At 44.7% G+C, this 22,500-nt stretch overlaps 1 protein-coding gene across 1 annotated transcript; it reads right to left on the bottom strand.

Annotated features, from left to right (window-relative positions):
• Positions 1 to 7,602: 7,602 nt before the first annotated feature.
• LOC311356678 (retinaldehyde dehydrogenase 3-like) lies at positions 7,603 to 18,277 on the bottom strand. Its single transcript, XM_084476489.1, has 13 exons — positions 18,148 to 18,277; positions 17,862 to 17,966; positions 17,458 to 17,598; positions 16,199 to 16,328; positions 13,885 to 13,946; positions 12,100 to 12,228; positions 11,263 to 11,376; positions 10,615 to 10,717; positions 9,845 to 10,029; positions 9,414 to 9,578; positions 8,841 to 8,998; positions 7,790 to 7,864; positions 7,603 to 7,680 (listed from the first exon to the last, which is right to left on the bottom strand). Exons 1-13 carry the CDS (start codon positions 18,244 to 18,246, stop codon positions 7,611 to 7,613), a joined length of 1,536 nt encoding a protein of 511 aa, XP_084332615.1. The 5' UTR covers positions 18,247 to 18,277; the 3' UTR covers positions 7,603 to 7,610.
• Positions 18,278 to 22,500: the final 4,223 nt, after the last annotated feature.

A 22,500-nucleotide genomic window follows, 5' to 3' on the forward strand; every position in this document is an offset into this window, starting at 1 on the left:
GCGGGTGCACTGCTTCATGCCTGTGAGTCACCATGCTGGTCTATGGGCTGATGGGCCGTAGATTGTAGTTGGGCACGTTAAACTTGAAAGAGGGTTGTGTTACATGGATATATAATGTGACACTTTTTTGGATATATAATGTGACAATTTTTCATTTCATCGGTATCGAACCAGATGAACGAAACAAACAAAATTTTGGTTCTTCTATTTGTCTTGTACATTTCTTGTGATTCACAATAAAGCTGACTTTGACTTTGATAAAAGTAAAGGAGAAGATATAACTTTCATCTACATGGTTTCAGACTAGAATGGTTTTAGACTACAATAGTGAATGTCAGCAAAGCACCTGACTCTAGCATCAATACTCTCTTGAGAGACAACATCACTCTTTTTTGACACAGTCAGCCTGAAGCTGCACAGTGGAATATGATGCTACATAATTCTCCTTCCATACAGATGCTGCCAATGTGGAAATAATTTATCAGTGTATAACAAACCTGCGATCATAAGGGATGCTCTTGAAATGTTTTTTTTTTCTGTCTCTTGTGTAAAGCCAACTAATGTTTTATCCACCTAATGTTTATGTGAAACAAATAAATACATATACACATTGCCCTTTGCAACAATACCTCAACTGAAAAAAATATGCTTGTCTTCAGTCAGTAGTTTTCCCAAAAGAGCCAATTATTTCCATGGTTGCAGTTAGTGGTTGACAGATTTTAGATCCACACAAACAAGCTGTGGTCACAACACACCACCAACTCCAACAAAGTGACATCTTAAAATGTAAAGACACATCACGCAAACAATGTCAACCATACAACAGGGACCTCCCCTCTTTTGTTCTCAGACACTGATTCAATCACAGCTATTGTCAATTGAATCAGCAATTGATTTTTTGTGAAAACTTCATCCTCCAAATGAAGATAGTTTCTTCAATTCAATCAACTAATTGATGCAGGCGTCGACAGCGTCGACAGTAGCCTCGATCTACAAAGTCCAACACGCTGCATGTAAACAAAAGTGCTGGTTGGTGTGTGTGTGTGTGTGTGTGTGTGTGTGTGTGTGTGTGTGTGTGTGTGTGTGTGTGTGTGTGTGTGTGTGTGTGTGTGTGTGTGTGTGTGTGTGTGCGCGGAGTCATTCAGAGGAGATGGTCTGGGGAATTTCCTCCTGTAGTCTCTCCTTGTCCACACTCTCTCTTACCTGCTCATGGTGAAACGCTCAACTCTTCCCTGCCTTCCTCCTCATCCATCACCGACACCGGCACCACGTCTTCAATTCGCTCCATTGCTCAACAGCTCTGTATAGGTTTGTCCTCTGACGTTTTGTCCTATAGCTCCTCCGGTTACAACGCTGATACGGTCACCTCTCTCCTCATCCTTCACTGTGGGTGAATGGCTATTCCTCCCCCACCACCCACACCCCAACAAACACCCTCCTTTTTATCTCTCTGTTAAGCCCCGCCCCTCCAGCTAGATTTAATAAGCACCGAGCGGGAGAGAGAGAGAGAGTGCAGGAGAGAGAGCTAGAGTGGGAGATAGGGAGAGCGAGTGAGAGAGAAAGTGTGGGAGAGCAAGAGCGAGTGCCAGAGAGAGAGCGATAGCAAGTGAGATAGAAAAAGTGGGAGAGCGCGATAGAGGGAGTAAGAGAGAGAGAGAGAGAGAGAGAGAGAGAGAGAGAGAGAGAGCAAGTGAGACGATGCTGGGGTTCCCAAACAAAGGAGCAGTATTTTCTAATCATTCTCTTATTATTATTCCTCTCACTCTCCCTCTCCCTCTCCTCTCTCTCCCTCTCTCTCCTTCTCTCTCTGTGGGTTGATTCATGATTCTGTGGTACTGAGAATATGGTGAATACAATTATGGTATTTTCTCTGTTGTCTGTTCTTCAGACCTGTACAGACCTTGCTAGTTTCTGTACTAAAACCCAGCTGCTCCCTACCCCCTCCAAGTAATGACCTAGAGCGCAAGAGGTGCAGTACTGCATAGTAATATGTCATTATAATGACACATGGCCATTCATATTGTGTCATTATAAACTGTAATGACACACTGAGTTACTTGTAATTATACGTTATAAGGACAGACGGCAATATGAATGACCAAGTGCTAGAATTTCCAGGTGATATATGTTTGTAGTTTTCCTCAGGGAATCCTCAGAGGAAAGGTACAGATGCGTTAGAAGGATAGATAGGAATAGGAATAGGAATAGAAGAGCGAGAGAGAGAGAGAGAGAGAGAGAGAGAGAGAGAGAGAGAGAGAGAGAGAGAGAGAGAGAGAGAGAGAGCGAGAGAGAGGGGGAGAGAGAGAGAGAGACTGTGCTTCAAGAGTGTCCAGAGAGTCCAGACATGAGCCCACCTTGGGCAAACTGTGTGTGTGTGTGTGTGTGTGTGTGTGTGTGTGTGTGTGTGTGTGTGTGTGTGTGTGTGTGTGTGCAGTCTGTCCATGAAGCATGCTGTTGCACATATAGTAACACATGCATGCACACGTGTGTGCACACACACACACACACACACACGCACACACACACACACACACACACACACACACACACACACACACACACACACACACACACACACACACACACACACACACACACACACACACACACACACACACACACACACACACACACACACACACACACAGCACATTGTTGCTTCAACGGCATGACAGCCCACACCTTGTTTCAGTTCTCCTTGTATTTAAAAATAGATCCCCAGAGACTTCACAGATGCACTTTGGTGACAGAAAGGCACAAAGGAAACCATCAAGAGGGTACTAAATTGCTTAAATGTTTGGCTTTCAAGTCACATTAAAAACGTTTAACTGTCAAGTTAATTGCTCCTTTTTTAATGAGCCAGCAATAGCAGGTCTCGTAAAGCAGTAAAAACATGCTGGTAGCTTCATTCAGTCTACAGTTGCAGTCTAGAGTAGGACTGCGACTGTGAATTTTGCATTGCAAAATGAACAGCAATAAATTACAGCCGTACTGTAATTACGTTATTGATATTACATACTCTTTACACCAACCTAGTACTGGTTTGTAGTGCACAGCTACAGAGAGCATCAGCCTTGGTCAGGTTCACTTCATGTGTTTAAGATATGTTTCGGTGCATGCGTGGGATTTATTTTCAACGTGTGCGGGGGAAGCAACGTAAACCCTTCCGCAGCGCAAGGCTGCCAGCTCTACACTGTGTTAGTACTGGGAATGAATGGGATTCTTGTGAGTTGCTATGCAATGACTCAACCAGTATGTACGAGGCCTTAAACACATGGCCTGACCTCTACTGTACAATACAATCAACTATCGCTGCCCTGCACTACAATTATTCAACAGTTCGGTCTAATGCAGTGCATTATCTATTTATAAATCAATTATGTATGACCCAGTCATTTGATTGGACGAGAGGGATTCCATGAGTGCTGATATGGAGTATAACAGCCCTGGGACTTTTAACTATACATGGATCACTCTGCTTTACAGGTGTTTCTGGTAATAACCGCTAATTACATTAACGATCATGAGGTGTTAACTCACTTGCTACACAAAGCAGCAGGCTAGGAAGATGTTTGTGTTGCTTAGCAACAGTCAAGTCCAGTTGCGGAACTGTTCAGTGTTGGTGGAGCCAAATAAATGATTAAGTGAACAAACAGATCTGTCGTCGCTTATTACTGTTTACTTTGTAGAGCTGTGATTATCGTCTGTGATTATCTGGGCAGAGTACCGATGATAATCGCAGACATGCTAATATTCAGTATAAAAGCACTCCATAAAATTGCTTAAATATACAACAGTTAGTTCAGACCAGATTTGATTAGACAGGAGGCATTCAATAAGCACTACATCACAGCACTGGGACTTTTAATTTTACATGCATCACCTGTCTGCTTTTCAGGTGTTTAATAACCCTTAATTACATTAACGATGGAAAGCTGTTAACTCATCAGAGTCACACACGCCATCAAAGTGACTGCAGCAGACAACAGACTCTTATTTCACTGGTTGCCCAAAAAATTTAAAACAAACAGATAAATGTACAAGGTACAAAGCAGCAAGCTAGTGTGCAGAAATGTTTTGTGTTGCTTAGCAACAGTCAAGTCCCAGTCCAGTGGTGGAACTGTTTGTGTCGTTGGATCCAAAAAAACAATCAAACTAACCAATCCTCATCTGTTGTTACTTATTACTGTTAATAAGTGTCTTTAAATACTAATAAATGGCGCTTGCAGGACTGCTGTGATTATCTTTGGTACCTGTCAGTATAAACGCACTCCCTCTGTGTGATATTGCTGAAGTCATACCCGTGTATATTATAATCAGTCCCAAACAGATGGCAGGGGACAAGGCTGGGAGATGGTGGAGGAGACTGGCATGAAGACAGCTGCACCACTGTGGCACGCGCTCTGACTGAGGTACAGCTTGGCAGCTTGTCAGTATATTATAATACGTATCCAATGTGATACATCATTGTGAGTGATATAGGAAAATATTACCCTAGAAAATATAGCTTCATCGTCATTCATCCTCTGTCTTCTACGGTAAAATGTATTTTATTTTCTATTTCAGTTTATCCGGTGGTTTGACACAGAGGGACAGTAAATTGAGATGCATGTCATGAACGAGCAGGCAGGGGTAAGGTCTCTTGCTCAAGGATGCCTACTATAGAATTTGGATACAGGGGATTGAACCAGGTACAATTCATCCAGGACTCAAACACCCAAGCCACTACTTTACCCCTAAAGTACAACATGGTTTCGGATTAACAGCAGGTACAATAGAAGACTCACCATCTTGTTCCTCCATGTCGCCGTGTGTGTCCACAGTGCCCTGGGAGATGCCTACAGACCAATAGGACATGCCGGCTCTTCCTCCTGACCCTCCTCTTCCTCTGGACAGGGGTCAAAGTGGAGCTCCCAGCCTGGACCTGAAGCTGGAGGCCCCAGAGAGCAGGAAGTCAGACATGATAAGTATTCACTGTCGGTCTCTTTGGATGAAATACCTAGGCCTAAATAGGCTGACACCAAATGAGGTATGACAAATGGGTATTGTTCCCTGATAACGATTGAGGATGTGACCCACTTTTAAAGATTATGTTAATGTTGTAATGAATATGCATACGTTTGTAAATATATAATAGTGGCGTCGGTAATCCAGTATGCACCCCCGTCGTGAAACGCGTCACCTCGCGATACTTCGTGACATGAAGAGAGGAGAAGAGCATCGGATATTTACAATCTTTACAAGAGTTTTAAAAGAGTGAAAATAAAATGTGTTAACACAAAATTCTTCACGTTATTCTGACTTTGGGGACAGATTCCACTTTTCACAAATATTGTTTTGGCATATCGTAGTACTTTGCCTTCGTTTCATAAAAAGTAATTTGAATGACTGATTGACCTTATTCATTTATTTATATTTATTTTTTTATTTTTTATGTTTGTGGCCAAAAATCCAAGATAATATTTTAAGAGGGGAGGCATGTCACGACAGGAGGTGCCTAGGCTACTACAGGAGCCCGACACCGGCATGTGTCGCCTTGAACCACAACTCAATAATAACCAATTTTTAATCTAGGACGTCTGGCTCGGACTGAGATTTATGCGTTGCGCAATTATCGCGAGAATGCGGTCTGCTGTAGGCTACTCGGCTGTAAGTCACGCTTGGAAAACACAGTGAAACAAAGTAAAACTAAACGATTAAATGGGAGACATGACTCATTTTTCCCTTCCCATGTCCAGTCAGTTCCGACATACGGCCGCGCACACACACACACACACACGCACGCACGCACGCACGCACACACACACGGGCTGGGTCCATAACACTAACCATCACTGTCGCTGTGCAAACTTCAACCTGAATAAAACCTTAAAACGAACAGGCAGCGGGTTACACCTCCAAGTTGAACTATGCAATACAACTTTCGTACACACACACACACACACACACACACACACACGCACATACACACACACACACACACACACACACACACACACACACACACACACACACACACACACACACACACACACACACACACACACACAACACTTGTCAATAAACTTAACAGCAACGAGTATTGAACCAAAACATCATTCGTTAGTCATTAAACACAAAACAAGTACGGAGTTTCCCCCACATGTTCAACAGACTCACCGCAGGACTCAGCGCATGAATCCAAAGCTTGAACAACGTGAGCAGCAGACCCGCGGAACGCGAAATAGAGACATAAATTCACTTGACTTCCTGATTTTACAGAACTGATACTTTCCACGCTCGAAGCGCTGATCCTGGAGGTGATCGTTATCCCGCTCTACAGCAACTCGATTTCCGGTCTTAAACTTCTTCTGGTGAGCAGTGTACGCCAGTTGTTAACAATCTCCACAGAGAGAAGAACAAGAACATCACAAGAAAATGAAAAACATCACCGACAAGGAGGATACGATTTATGGGATTTTTCCGAAAGATTTAACGAAAACGGATATCTCACTATCAGAAGTCCCTCCCTCCCTCTCGCCGTTAAACCCATGTAACTGAAGAGTCCCTCTCGCTCTCTCCTCTCGCCGTTACACCCATGTAACTGAGAGTCCCTCAGGTGGGCGGAATGTCCGTCTTCCTACACTGTTGTTGCATTGCAATGCATTTAATTTTTGGCGCACGAATACGCGTGCATGTACAGACCTACGCGTACACGAGTAAAGACAAGTAAAAAACAAAAATCAAAACAAAAATCAAAGCAAACCATGTTATTTATTTTTTTATTATTTCGATGTTCAATTTAAATATGAAATGCTGATGACATGTAATACATATTAAAACCGATTTTTTTGTCTTGATAAACATTCCTAAAAATATAAGTTCAATCTAATCATTATTTGTTATAACTATTGTATAAGTGTTTGAGGACCTAGAAAATGGTCAACCATTTTTTTGTTGAGTCATCATTAGGTGTTAAACATATGCAGCATAGTCGTTAATTTGTTTACAAAATGTTTATATCTAATTGAAAAGATGGGTTGCCATAAATTTTATGAAAAAAGACAAATACAAAAACACATACAAGATGATCAATTCCGTTTGCACCAACTCTCTTCATGTAGAAATAACATTATTCTTTTGTAACCGTATTAAAAAAGGTTACACCATTGAGGTAAATATTACCTCACTTGAAATGGGGAAAAAGGGAGATTTCCTTCCAAGACATGAAAGGGGATGAAACTGCCCATCAAAACAGAGCATTTTATAGTAGATCAAAATAATAGAACTGACTGAAGGCTACTAAAGTATAACACAAAGGATAATAAAAGATTTTTAAAAAGGCCATTTTTGAATTCATCTCCGCTCCCACCCCTTTCCAAGCATTTCTAAGGCTCCAATGACAACAAAAACTGGTCTTGACTGGAAAACAATGACAGTGTGTACAAAAGATCAAGTTAGCGCGTGGAGCTGACCGGTTGGACGGTGCCGGTGAATGCTGGTGTTTCTTAGTGAACCAAAATGTTAGCCATCAAGGTAAGTGCTGGGGCTGTCTCCAAAGAGACACGGTCCCTCTCTCTCTCCCCCCTCCCCTCCCCTCCCTGTACCCGTCCCCGCCCTACACGTCATTCCTACAGGACGTTGCTCAGTTTGATGGTGATGGCCTTCACCTCGGTGTACTCTGCCAGCGCGTACTCCCCACTGCAAACAGAAGAAAAAAGGGGAAACGCAGGTGAGCTGGTGTCAATGCTGTGGTGGTGTCGTTGATATGGTGTGGTGTAGGGTGGAGGTTTGGTTTGGGGAAGCTTACAGCTCTCGGCCGTTGCCCGACATTTTGTATCCTCCGAAGGGCGTCTGTGCGTGCAGGGCGTTGTAGCAGTTTACCCTGGGGGTTGAGAGAGAGAGGGAGAGAGAGAGAAATGGAGGGAAAGAGAGGGAGAGGGGAGAGAGAGACAGAGAGAGAGAGAGAGGGAGAGGGAGAGAGAGAAAATGGAGAAAGAGAGGGAGAGGGGAAAGAGAGAGAGAGAGAGAGGGAGAGGGATAGAGACAGAGGGAGAGCGCTCGAGCATGAGAGAGAGAGAGAGAAAGAGAATGAGAGTTGATGGTGTCTTAATTAATAACCAAATCGATGAACAACAGCTATGTATTTGGTCCCGGCATGTATGCACATTTGAACCATTAGAGGGCAGTACAGTCCCAATCCCAATCTAGAGTGTTCCCACTGGCTGTCAGTCCAGGACTGCGGTCCTGCGGTCTGACAAAATGAAATGACTAAAATACGATTCCAGCAAACCTGCTGTACACACATTACATGTATGTGTTCAAATTCCTACATTCCATATCTATTCATCCTTCCATACATTCCATATCCTCGCCCTGCTCTTATATATTTAGTGTCCCCCTTATTGGGCTTCAGGTTTCCTCTGCACCAAACCTCTGTACAAAAGTGTAGGAGGAAGCATAGTTCCTCATCTGCATAGTAGGTAGCAATAGTAGTAGATAGTAGTAGATAATATTACGATAATAAGTAATTGTTTGTCCTTATTATTGTACTTATTCTCGACACAGAGTATGGGTCTCACAGGGGCATGTATCTTAATGGGCCAGGATCTCCCAGGCTAGCATGTATGACTCCCATGCAATGTTCCTGGGTTCGAATCCCCTATGTCTGCAACAAGATGTCCTGATCCACCTACCAGCTCCTTAATGACCTGCCTCTGAAATCACTGTGTGTTGCTTTGCATAAAAGCATCTCCTAATTAATGAAAACGTAAATAATGATTTGTGTGTGTAGGAAGAAGACTACGGTTGGTGTGAGCGTGAGGTGAACACGATGAAGGTGGATCAGAATCAGAGCGTACCACACGGTGCCGGCCTCGAGAGCGGACGAAACAGACAAGGCCCGGTCCATGTCTTTGGTGAACACGGCGGCCACCAGTCCGTACTTTGTGCTGTTGGCCCTGTCAATCACCTGCGGCAGGCTTTTGAAGCTGAATATACATTGGACCGGCCCGAAGATCTGCAGGAGAAGAGGTTCAGCTCTGTCATTAAGAGGGGGGAGACTCCGGCGTTCAAGGCTGAGAGTCTGCTGTTGCTTTAGTTTAAAAACAGTGTGTCTATATGATTTGGTTTAAAACGTATACAAGAGCGGACCACATTTGGTTAAAAACGTCGATGGATCCCCCCCCTGCAATCTCAATCACTGCTCTATAAGTAGCTTTCACTCTACCACAAACAACTTTGGATACAATTGAAAGTCAAAGTTAAAGGCTGTTTAACGTTTTGTGTTAACACATATAATTCAAAGACTACATTATGTGGTCCAGAATGGATGGTTTACATTTTTTTGCTTGATTTATTTTGCTCAATACTTTGCTCAATGGGCAACGTTTCAAACATCCCAACCATGTTGTAGTAAAGAGGTGGAAGCAGACCTCCTCCTTGGCGATGCGCATGTGGTCCTGGACGCCGGAGAAGATGGTGGGCTGGATGAACAGGCCGGTGTCGTCCACGGCCTGTCCTCCGCACTCCAGCAGGGCCCCCTCCTTCATACCGCTCTCGATCAGCTCCATGATCTTGTCAAACTGCTTTCGGTCAATCTGTGGGTCACAGTCACAAGCAAGAGGGTTAAGGACCAGGAATCTGATCAGATGATGATAAGAAGGCACGTGAGGTGAAAGGCTCTATATCTAACATTGACACCTAGAGTTAAAAAGGGATACTGCAGCCCAAAGTCACAACATTGGAGACTCAAAGCTCACGCCAGGTTGGGGCCAACGTTTGAGCAGCAGCAGCGGGCGCCTTTTCGTCTTTTATCCAGTATGGGGTCTCTCTCGTGAGCGAGTGTTCGGTGCGACGTGATCACCTGAGGTCCGTGCGACGTGCGGGGGTCCATGGGGTCTCCCGTGATGATGCTTTTGGCGCTCGCCACGCTGAGGCGCACAAACTCCTCGTAGACGCTGTCCTCCACGAAGACCCGCGAGGCCGCTGTGCAGCACTGGCCCTGGTTGTAGAAGGCTCCCTTCTGGGTCTCCTCCACGGCCAGCCGCACTGCGGGACACAGCAGGGGTTCCAGGGGAGAGAAGACGTCAGTACATAGCAGAGTTAAAGGCTCCTTCGGTATTCATTCTGTTGGGGGTCGGCGTAGCTCAAGAGGTAGAGCTTTGGTTGACTTGTAACCAAAAGGTTGCTGGTTCGATGTCGAGGTGTCCCTGAGCAAGGCAGCTTAGCCTATCTGCTGCTCCCGACTGCATGAATGGTTGTAGTTGGCTTTGGATAAAAAGCGTCTGCTAAATGTGCAAGGAAATTCAAACATTGATTTATATGAGCAGGAGGAAGTAATCCGGTACTGTACACACACACACACACACATAATTAATTCACCCACAAACCTCAGAAACACCCGACACTCAAAAACACACAGATAGCCGCACATGCACGAAAACATCTATTATACAGATGAGTGCTTACACACACACACACACACACACACACACACACACACACACACACACACACACACACACACACACACACACACACACACACACACACACACACACACACACACACCAGCCCATTTCCTTTGTGGCTTGTGTCTTTTGATCGGGGCGGGGATGCGACCACATCACTTACGGTCTGAGTCAGCAAACACAATGCAGGGGTTCTTCCCGCCCAGCTCCAGCGTGACTCTTTTCAGATTGCTCCTCGCCGCCGTCTCTTTGATCAGCTGGCCGACCTGCGGAAGCGGGGACGGGCGGCACAAGAGGAGTCACTAATCCGTGTGTGTCGTTAACCGCCGGGGTCGACTCACGGGAGGAAGAAAAAAACACCACTGCTGCTCGTTTGCATACACCATAGAAGAAGAAGGTCCGATAAGATCAGTATCTCATCCTTGTTTTGTTCTGACTGACTCTGGATCTGTGGAATTGAAGTAGAGACTTTTCTACATTGTTGTGGTTCTTTTTTGTCGGCTGCATCATTCGATGTGTGTTTTGCGGTTGCAAATGTATTTTTTAATTCCTATTCATGGTTCTGGTTGTTCTGGTTGTGAATGTATAGTATATGTGCAGTCATTTGGCTTGTTCACTTGTTTCTTAGTGCAAGCATGGTAGAAGAGAAAACCTGAGTAAATGTTTTTATTAGTGTAAGATACACAAATAGCAATAAAATATGAATCAACATGTTGAGTGATTCCCCAGTTCAAACACACATGGAAAAAAAAACAAATCCAAAACTTGAAACATTATCCATAACATATTATTTACATAGACCGCTACCTACCGCCGTAGAGCCGGTGAAGGCCACCTTGTCCACGTCCATGTGGCTGGCCAGCGCGGCCCCCGCCAAGGGCCCGAAACCTGGCAGGATGTTGACCACCCCTGGGGGAAATCCCGCCTGGAAGCACAACCACCAGGGGATGGGAGGGTTAAGGAGCGTTAGAGAACGACCGCTGGCAATCACTAACAGAACAACCCTTAACTGAGGACGACAGCATAGTGCGCTGTGGCTTACCCAGAGTCACACACAAACACACACACACACACACATGCTTCTGCCCGTCGATATATCTATTTATCGATACGTCTCTCTCTATCAAGCTGTCTATCTATCTATCTATCTCTCTCTCTCTCTCTTTCTCTCTATCTATCTATCAATCAATCTATTAATCTATCTATCTATCGATCGATCTATCAATCGATCAATCGATCAATCGATCGATCGATCGATCTATTTATCTATCTATCTTTACTTCTTGGGTGTTGTTCTATATTGCATTCAAATGTCTGTAACAGGATGCTGAACATCCTCTGCCTATCTTGGCCACAAGGCTTTTGGTAAAGAGATGATTAATCTCTCTTTAATAAAAGTACAACCAAAAATTTCCTATCTCCATAATGCCAATATAAATAACCTGTCTCCTGAAAGGTCTGACGAAGAAGCCTACAATGAACGCAGCGGGTAAAATGACTTTGGAGCAAACCATCTACGTGGAAACACTAAACATAACGTCATGTAATGTCATGTACTGGGATGTTGGCAGAACTAAAGTGTTCCTTCCTCCTCAGAACTGTCAGCCTGTGGGCTTCCTATAAGCTACACAGATCCTGTGGGGCTGACCTCCTTGATGAGCGCTCCGACGTGCAGGGCAGTGAGTGGCGTCTGCTCCGCTGGCTTGATGATCACTGTGTTGCCACAGCTCAGAGCCGGCGCCATCTTCCACATGAACATCAGCAGGGGGAAATTCCACTGCAGCGACATGAGAAAAAAGAGGGAAAAAACCATCATACAAACATATTAGCTCACACTGAAAAGACAAACTGCTCTATGGCCACAAAAAAAAAACGTTCAAAGCACAAGCAGTGACAGCAGACTCTCGTTAAACATTGTCCAGACGTTTGAGGTGATTGAGGTCATCAGGTTATGGCAGTTCAGATTGTGGACAATGAGCCAACATTTGAATGATATTATCGTTCATCAGCACGTTGGCGCAGACCGATTGTTAAACCTTGTGTTCTGATTCACGACAAATAAAACTAAATTGTAAGTGAGCCTCGACAGAGATCGTTTGACGCGAGATATCTTCCAAGTCGGGGTTGCTTCCCATGTGGCCCCACAAAAGGGCAGATAATTGGGCACTCAAAGCCAGATCGCGCAGCAGTACGTGTGCGCACTGGATGATTGTGTTATGTTATTGTTCACTTTCCCAGCATTTTTTGGAAACGGTCCTCGCCATTAAGGGAGTTTCGACGGAGAGAGGTTTCCTCTGACAATGAGTCATGCTGTGCGTGTGCCAGTGGTACCTTTAGTAATTACACAATGTCCTTCAGTATAAATTTCACTTTTTATGATATAATCTGCCTTGTCAAACAACAGCCGTTTTGTTCCTTTGTTGCCAAAGCAACATAAGAGGATATAGGCTTATGCGGCGGGATACAAGCAAAAGGGCCGTACACTGTCAAGATGTAGAAATGATACATGCTCGTCTGTCTGTGATATGACAGAGCGGAACCTGATACCACGCAGAGGAAAAAAACCAAGAACACCGCCCCACCTTAAAACTGATGTTGCTACAAAAATAACCACAACATTAACATACATTACATTGGGTGAAAGTACACCAAGCCCGCAAACAACTCTGGCTGCTGTTACTTGTTGTAAGAGTAATCCTCGCTTGAGGTATTAGCTGAGAGAAGGTGTCTTCTGTCAAAGCCGGTAAAGATATGGTTTCTGATAACTACACAATGGCTTGTGAGGTTAAGAGGAAATGTTAGCTCTGTTAACCTTCCTGGGCACTTAGGCCCATGCGTGGTGGCAGCCCACTGTTGGGGATGAGGTCTTTGTTAAGGGCTTGCCAGACCACAGATGAGTGCTTTGGGTATCATAATGATGTGGTTGTACTGTTAGAGCTGTGTGGCTCTATCTGATGCTTGGCACCGGCGTCCAGATACTGTTGCCCTGTATTCCGTTTCCCAGAGTTATAAAACTGTATTTTAATATTCAGCGTTGTAAAACAAGCCATGTCTTTATGCAGCTCAGACCGGATAGGATTACAGAAAATGTTGTCTCCGACAATCTGAAAACAACACACACACACACACACACACACACACACACACACACACACACACACACCTACTCACCCCCACACACACACACACACACACACATCCACACACACACACACACACACACACACACACACACACACACACATAAGCACAGACACACACACACACACACACACACATACACACACACACACACACACACACACACACATATACGCAAACACACAAACACTCAAGCAGTGTGTATTTGATGTTTAAATCTCTGACAGTTAGCCAAAGTATTATGAATGAGCATTATTACACCATATTGTAAAGTAAAAACAGAGTCACTCACAGGAATGATGGCTCCACACACACCAACAGGCTCGTGCTTGGTGAAGCTCATGAAACTATCATCTGAGGGGAACGGAGAAAGAACACAGCAACAATGCAGTTATGTTTCATCCATTGTCATTAAAAGTTGCAAACTGCCCATCATTATGGCTACATTATTTTCTCCCATTCCCCAATTTTTATGAGCTTTTCTGTTCTTTAAACTGACAAATTGTAAGAAATCGCGTAAATTCTTAAAAGCTTACGGAGCGTCTTTGTTTATTTTTTACCACAAAACTGCTGCTATTGTGACACACCCATTATTGTGAAAACCATACCTCCTCCTGGTATGTCACTTTGAATTATGACCGTCCCTCAATACCAAGAGGAAGAGGTAACACGCAGCGCCGAGCCAAATGAAACACAACGCTTATTAAAGAATTAAAGAATACTCTTTACACCCTCGACTCCGTTCCAATGCTGGGACCATAATTCAACCGTTAAGATATTTTAAAAAGAAACACTCTCCTTGTCCATTCCAATGAGGAGACCGCTGATCAAATCCCGTTCTCATCGACCCAGCGTAAAGCAAGCAACACCAGCGGCCTCTTTTACACCATACTTTGATTTCTCCCCTTTATGACAGTTTGTATATCCCAACGTATACACAGCCGCTTCACGGAGACGGCGTTTTCTCACCAGATAACTGGTAAAACATGGCCTCTCTGCCCCTCGTCTTGACCTTCTCATGTTTCTTTTGTACTATTCGCTAATCTTGCGTCTTTCATCTTTGGGGGGGGGGGGGGGGGGGGGGGGGGGCGGGGGTGAATGGGAAAGGTGACATTAGCATAGTAGGGGAATACGCTGAGGAAATCACTGCGTTTGTAAGGCTAACGACATGTTAAGACACGGAGCCTGGGGGCCACTGACACCAAAGCTGGAGGATTCCCTGCAGCTCGCGGCCTCACAATGCCTGTTACGACCGGGTATTAAGGGGACAAAATGGCAATATGATTAATGTGGTTTAACAATGTAAGGCTATAATTGATACTGTAAAAGCCTACTTTCTGTACCCTGTTTCATACTGTGCAGATCTGATATAATTAAAACATTTCAGTTCCAACTGAATAATATTCAACCCAAGTTTACAGTGTTAGGTGTTAAGTAATGGAATTCTTCCTTATGTGAGATTAAAAATGGGGATTTATACTGTATATATTAAGATGGAATTCAGCGACAGATACAATACTCGCACACAATGTTATTGTATTACCCCACTGTAACGCAATACGCCACACAACGGATTAAACCTAAGACGACTGGACTGTGTTCTGCCCCTCAAGTGCGGCAATATCTTCCACACCCTGATGCGTGTACACTTCTGTGTACGGTGTCACACACATGCACACACACACACACACACACACCGAAAGAACACGTGAAGTACTCAAGTGTTGCGCTTGTGCTTTAAGGTAAAACCCAGGATCGCTCTCTTTACTTTGAGAGAGAGCGTCTCTATCTGGACAGACTGAACGGGGGCCAGGCCACAGATACGAGAGCGTCTCGCCTGGCTCCAGGGCGCGCTAATCCCCGCTCACTGTTACACCTCACTGATCGCCATCTCACCCTCATCCTCCTCCCTTTGTCCGTGCAGGCTTTGCGTCTCCTCGCCACTCTATTGGAATGTAATTGGGAGGAAAAAAGAGGTGCCCGTGTGTTTTGTCTACCTGCCATCCTAGCCGGTGCAGAAGAGACAGGGGTGGAGGAGGAGAGGGTGCTGGTGGGGTTGGTGGGTGGGGACGGGGGACGGGGGACGTATTAAGAGGCTGCAGGGTGAGATTACCACCCAGGGCTGGGGACAATCTACGAGCGCCCCCCCCGACTTGAGCTCTAATTAGCTTGTTTCCTTCAGGGGTCTGGATCAGTGGAGTGGACTGGTTAAAGGACGCGTCCCAGAAGCTTTACAAAGAGACTCGGGAGGGACTTAGACATCCCAGGGGAAACTATTAGCAAATACGGGTAACGCATAGCAATGCATCGTCCGTAACAATAAGTTGTGTTTACAATGCTGTCCGTTTTTTTTAAAGTCCTACAGATTTTGTATATTAGCCGTAAGTTAAGTGCATATATTAAAGAAATCTGTAGAGGAAAATATGTGAATATTATGCAGATATTTATTTTAAAGAAATATGTGAATACATATTTGTATGTATTTATAACGTTGGGAATGAAATTAAAAAATTAAAAAATGTAAACGAGAAAAAGGTAAAATAATTGTATATTTCCCAGACATGACGGGAAGCTGATGGGTCAACCGGCGCCGGTAACACACTGACCTACGGGCATCGTCTTCCCGTGTATCTTGTCAGTCCAGCCGGCGTAGTAGCGCAGAGTCTTAATGCTGCCGTCCAGGTCGATGAAGAAGGACTGCAGGAAGGGTTTGCCTGTGTCCATCGTCTCCAGCGTCTGAGGAAACATACAATTAAGAAGAAATAGCCTGTTTCAACATCCACTATCTGTCTGTATCTCTGTACATAGGCTTCAGCGTTCACTGCAGTCATATTGGATGAGGCCACCGCACTTTGACCAAATAAGAGGCCATGGCATTTGTGGGATCCCGTCAGAGCAATCTCCTCCTCCCTTTAAATGGATTAATCTGGTCCTTGTTTCCCAGAACAGAGCTGGAAGTTTAGTGAAATTAGCCGTACCCTATGAACACCAGCGCTGCAGTGCATGTTTGCAATTAGCAGTCACATGCAATCACATATTATTACTTCATTCACATCTGTAAGGGTTCACGTTAACTTCAGACCCCTAATGCGCCCTGGCAACTAAAGAGAGAGAATGGCAGAGCAACGGGGATTTCCTTACAAACAATGTGGTAAAAAAACTTTAGTCAAAGAGACTTGACATGCAAGAGATAAAGACGGAATGAGAGCTGGAACGGCTGGGCGAGGGGATGTGATGATGTCATGCATCATGGAGGCCAAGGCAAAATACAATTCTAATATTCTCACTGAGGATTGATGGCCTGTTTTCAAACACGATAAAAGAAAAGGATTTCACTGACCCATGTTCACTTACGTGGCACTCGCACCCTAATATAACATGTTGTATTATGTTACACTACCCACACACACTCTCTCACACACACACACACACACACACACACACACACACACACACACACACACACACACTATAAAACACACACACACACACACACACACACACACACACACACACACACACACACACAGACACACTAACACACACACATATACTATAAAACAGTAAAAACACAGACAGCCACACACACTATGACACACACACACACACACACACACACACACACACACGCTATGACACACACACAAAGACACACATACTATAAAAACACACACATTTATATACTACAACATTCTCACACACTCACACACACACACACACACACACACACACACACACACACACACACACACACACACACACACACACACACACACATAAAGGCCGACTATGACACACACACCACACGCACACACACACACATCATCCTGCATCATTTTCAGTGCACGAAATAAGCTTCACCTACCGCCAAAAGCACGCGGTCCCTCTCGATCAGGTCTGCGAGTTTGTGCAGGAGTCTCCCGCGGCTGGACACGTCCATCTTCCCCCACGGGGCGCTCCGCTCACCTGCAGCCTTGGCCGCCTCCACCGCCTTGTCCACATCTGCCTGCACGAATGACAAAGTTTTACAAACCCATACACAACACAGACACTACACTTGATGTGTGTTCATTTTAAACGCCGAAACGGAGATGCAATGCTACGATTCTAGTGCAAATACAAATTCACTTTGTACTTTCATCAATCAAATAAATAGGCTTGCAATATTCAAACAACACACGCTTTGGAAGCAGGATTTAGCTGAGAAAGTAAAAAAAATGTGTGACGCTGATGCGGAAATCTCATAGAAACGAGCATAGAAGGCTGTACCTTGTCTGCTTCTTGGATGTCACAGATCTTGACACCTGTCGCTGGGTTCACAGTCGGGAATGTTCTCCCTTTGCTGGACGTGTGCCATTCATTGTTGATAAAAAGCTGCGGAAATAAAGGGCCACTTTAAAACGCATGTTATTTCTCACAGACACCGTTGTGACTTATTTTCACACTAGGATGTATACATCGTTGAGCATAGGCCTTTTCATTGCAAATACAAGTGAGATGTTTCTCTTTAAGCAAAGCTAAGTGCGTTGCATTACTTTTCTATACCGTGTCTTACCTTGGTATGATGGATGTCCTGGATCTTGGCCGGCTGGGGGAAAGGTAAAGCAGGGATCTCCTCGGTCACTCCGTTCTCTGCTTTTCCATTGGTGGCCATGCTACGTCACTGATACAGTCCAGAAGTCCGCTCTCTCTACTGAACCACGTTACGCTCCCTCGGTGGGCTTTATAAGAACGCCGAGTTCCTCCCTCCTCAATGAACAGTCGAGGGACGTTCAACTCCGCCCCGATTAAAATATCAACAGCACTCATCTAACGCAAAGCTGTTCAGGAGACCACTTTAAACTTTGCATTTGTAAAGCTAATTATTATGCCCCGCCAAAAGATAAACTAAATCTAGGCCTATCTATTTTAATCTGCAACTTGACCTTAGGGCAAATTGCAGGTTAGGAGATTTTACTCTCTCCCATTCAAACATTTCAAAGGCTATAAAGGAACAAAACGATTGTATGCATTGCAATTTACTGTGTGTGTGTGTGTGTGTGTGTGTGTGTGTGTGTGTGTGTGTGTGTGTGTGTGTGTGTATGCACATGTGTGTGTGTGTGTGTGTGTGTGTGTGTGTGTGTGTGTGTGTGTGTGTGTGTGTGACAGAGAGAGCGAGAGAGACAGAGAGAGAGGGGGGAGAGGGAGAGTGCGTGTGTGTCTATGAGAGAGAGAGAGAGGGGGGGAGAGAGAAAGAGAGTGTGTGGTGTGTGTCTGTGAGAGAGAGACGGAGAGAGCGAGAGAAGAACGGGGGGAGAGTGTGTGTGTGTGTGTGTGTGTGTGGGAGAGAGAGAGAGAAGGGAGGGCGAGTGTGTGGGTGTCTGTGGGTGTGAGAGAGAGAAGAGAGAGAGGGGGGGGCGAGAGAGAGGGTGTCCGTGTGTGTGCATGTGTGTGTGTGTGCGTGTGTGTGTGTGTGTGTGTGTGTGTGTGTGTGCGTGTAGCAGCCAAGTGTGAGTGTGTGCGGATTTGCGGACAATTTGGAAAACAGCCGAGAGTCAAGAGCAACAATTTCACACCTGAGTTATTGGCTGTGCTCACGATGTAAGTAATGAGACAGAATTCATTCTCTCGGACAATATTGACATTGTAGCAGCGCGCCTTTGATCTGCCTCTGGCGGGCCTATGCGGGACGACTGCGAGGCCTTCGTCAGTGGCGCGAAGGTGTGATGAGTTGTGATGGTGCTCGCGAGGTTGGTTTTTGCACCTGGACCTTGTGAAGTTGAATGGAGTTGGACACATGCAAACAAACGCTTTGTTCTTAGCGGACAAAAGCAGTTCCTCTCTTTCTCTGTGGACTCCTACTCAAACACAGCCCGCCATTGTTTCCCCTTCGTCGCCTCTTGTCACTCTTCATGTCAAAGTTTAATTAGGACAACGAGCTTTCGCAGCCTCATTTCTCACTTCAGCAACTTGCTAACACTTCCTAATGAGATAAAGAGAGAGAGAGAGGGAGAGAGAGAGAGAGAGACCGAGAGGGAGATTGGGAGAGAGAGCAGGGGAGAAAGGGAGAGCAGCAAAGAGGAAGGGGGGGAGAGCAAGAATTGGATGAAAGAAAGGGGACAGAGTGCGAGAACCGGGGAAATTTGCTATGAAGACAAACAGGAACAGAGGGAAATTATAAGAATCAAAATCAAGGGGTGGTGAAAAAGAGTAAAAAGTAAAAGGAAAAAAAGAAAAGCTAGATGCCTCTAAGATGGAAAACCTTGCCCCGGGCCAATTCAAATTACAATCACTTACCTTCATCAAAACACATTTCAGGGAGAATTGCCACAAGCCTGTGTTGTATACATCACCATCCTTCCTTCTTCAACGCTCTCACTTTAAAGGCAAACCTGGACACAAACAGGTGCATCTGGACTGGGCTTTGGGCACTTGTTGACCAACTTGTAGGCCGACTTGTAGACAAGCTGTTTATTTATCTGTTTTAATGAACAATGTTTTAAGAGTGGAGGTTGCTAGATACCAAGGGGGTACTAGGGGGGTCTCCTGCCGTGGGAAAGTTGGTTCAGGTGACCTGCTCTGCCAGGCATGGCTGCCCGTGCTAATTGGCGTAGCACACCTTCTAACGAAGGTCAAGTCCCCTCCCATCAGCATACTTCACAGCCAATTATAATCATCGCAAAGAGAGGCTAATTGAGCCACTGGACCTTTTGTGAGGAACTTGTTATGGCTAAATTGCCACTTAACAAAAACAATGATACATGGAGTCACGTTACCTGTTAGATGTTTACTTGAAACTTGTAAACTGACTAAGATTTAGAAGAATTTATCATTTGTGTTACTGCCAGCCATGTTGGTTAAAGGTTAAATTGTTTGACACGTTGTCTTCTATTTAACCTGTGGCTCGCAATATGCACTCAAACACAATAGAGCACAAAACACGACGCACACATCTGCTGTTGGCGTTAAACGAACCGTAATGTGCCCCCTAATTAATTTATCTTAAAACGGTTCACCCTGACCTCAGACTGAACACATAACACTTGAATTGCACGGTTTGGAAGTGAGTCAAGCTAATGTCCAAATGCAGGGGTTTCCCTTGCTCCCAGTGCTTGTATAAAACAAAGGATGCATGCACCTTTCATACACATATCAGAGGGATAGAGATCAAGGAAAATGTGTGGGAAGGAGAAAGAGAATGGGAGGTGGGTGGCGGTAGTGATGGTGATAATCGTGGATATCGGATGGTGATAGTGGAAAGTACTGGTGTTGGTGTTGGTGGTGGTGTAGGTGGTGGTGGTGATAATAGTGGACATTGGCTGGTGACAGTGGAGGGTGGTGGTGTTGGTGGTGGTGGTGGTGGTGGTGTAGGAGGGCTGGACCACTGAGTTAACAGTGTCCAGGTGTTCGAGTGCCCAGAACAAAGACTCTTTTCAGGCGCTGATGAGAACTCTGCGTTCCTCCGTTTGTTGCAGAATATATTCAGTCAGGCCCAGATAAAGGAGGGTCCAGCCCGGTTCAACTCTGCTACAACACCAGAACATGGCTGAGAGAAAGACTAGCTCAAACCACCCCTTCACAGCCCATAAAGCTGTAAGCTGCTAAAGGAAGAATTATGATATCTATTGATATCTCCTTTTACCATTTTTTTTAGTTCTGAATCACATAAAAATTTGCACTCAATGATACATGAGTGCACTTTTTTGATTTTATTGCACTCAATGCAATCAAATAAAGTGGAATGTTATCTGTATGTGAATACTGGGTCTGGGAAGGCCTGGGAGACTTGGGAGGCAGCAGAGTTAATACAGTGTTCACAGCACTGTAAAAATAAACGGGCCCTTGTTTATTTTAATTTAAACAATTCAATCAAATTCTGAATTGTATTGTTCACTACTAATAATTATACTAATACTCCGGTTTGTGTTCCCTGTGCGGCGCCCCACCCAGGGTAGAGCTACTGTACGTACGGCTGATAGGGTTTCTTAATCCTGACTGGTTTGAGCCGGGTTCCATGCGAGCCCCTCTGACAGGTCTCTCTCATCCTCAGCTCCCCCAGGGAGGGTGAAAGGGAGCCCCCTGAGTTTTGATGTCAGGGCCCAATGCCGGCCCCTCAGAGCCTTTCTCACAGTGCCACATCCCCGCAGCCACTTACCCGGCCGGTTAAGGCCCTGAAACGGGGGACTTTGTGTCTGTGAGCAGAGCAAATTTCAAAAGTGCACTGACAAGCGGTGCTTGAGGAGGAAGAAGGCAGCGCAGGTATGGATGTCTCTCATCGCCTGTTTCCAATTGGCTGTAGATTGTCTTTCGTACCCGATGACATCGTCACAATCGGGGCTGCAGACGGGTAGACGAGGAGCAGGGAATCCGAGGCCTTCTCCAGCCTACCCTGGTTTGGCAAAACGGTTGAAAATAATGAAAAAATAACATAATATCGTATTATTGTTGTTATATTATATTAATCATTATTATTATTTATTGATAATTAATAATAGTATTGAGAAAGAAAATAGCTGTGAGGAAAACACAACTTGAGAAGTTTAATAAGACCCAATTCCCTTGCTCTTTTACAATCCCTATTGCCTTCCACACATGAAATAATAAAAAAATACAAAATAACATTTTTCAACCTCTACATTTAGTAATTTAACAACCGATAACGGCCAGACACCTTTATCTAAAGCCACTTACAAGTTAGGCTGTTAACAACTGAAGCATAATACTAACTTATTACTACTAACTAAACTAATGTACATCCTAAGGAACATCCTTACTGTACCAACAGCGATAAATTGTTGTTTATCTTTCTTCTGACAAATACTTCTGACAAATGACAAGTACTTTTTGCACTTATTGTGTCTCTTTGGATAAAAGCGTCTGCTAAATTCCCTAAATGTAAATGTAACGTCCAAAATAAATTCACAAGCGA

Source organism: Micromesistius poutassou, assembly GCF_964030765.1.
Source record: "Micromesistius poutassou genome assembly, chromosome: 12".
NCBI lineage: Eukaryota > Metazoa > Chordata > Actinopteri > Gadiformes > Gadidae > Micromesistius > Micromesistius poutassou.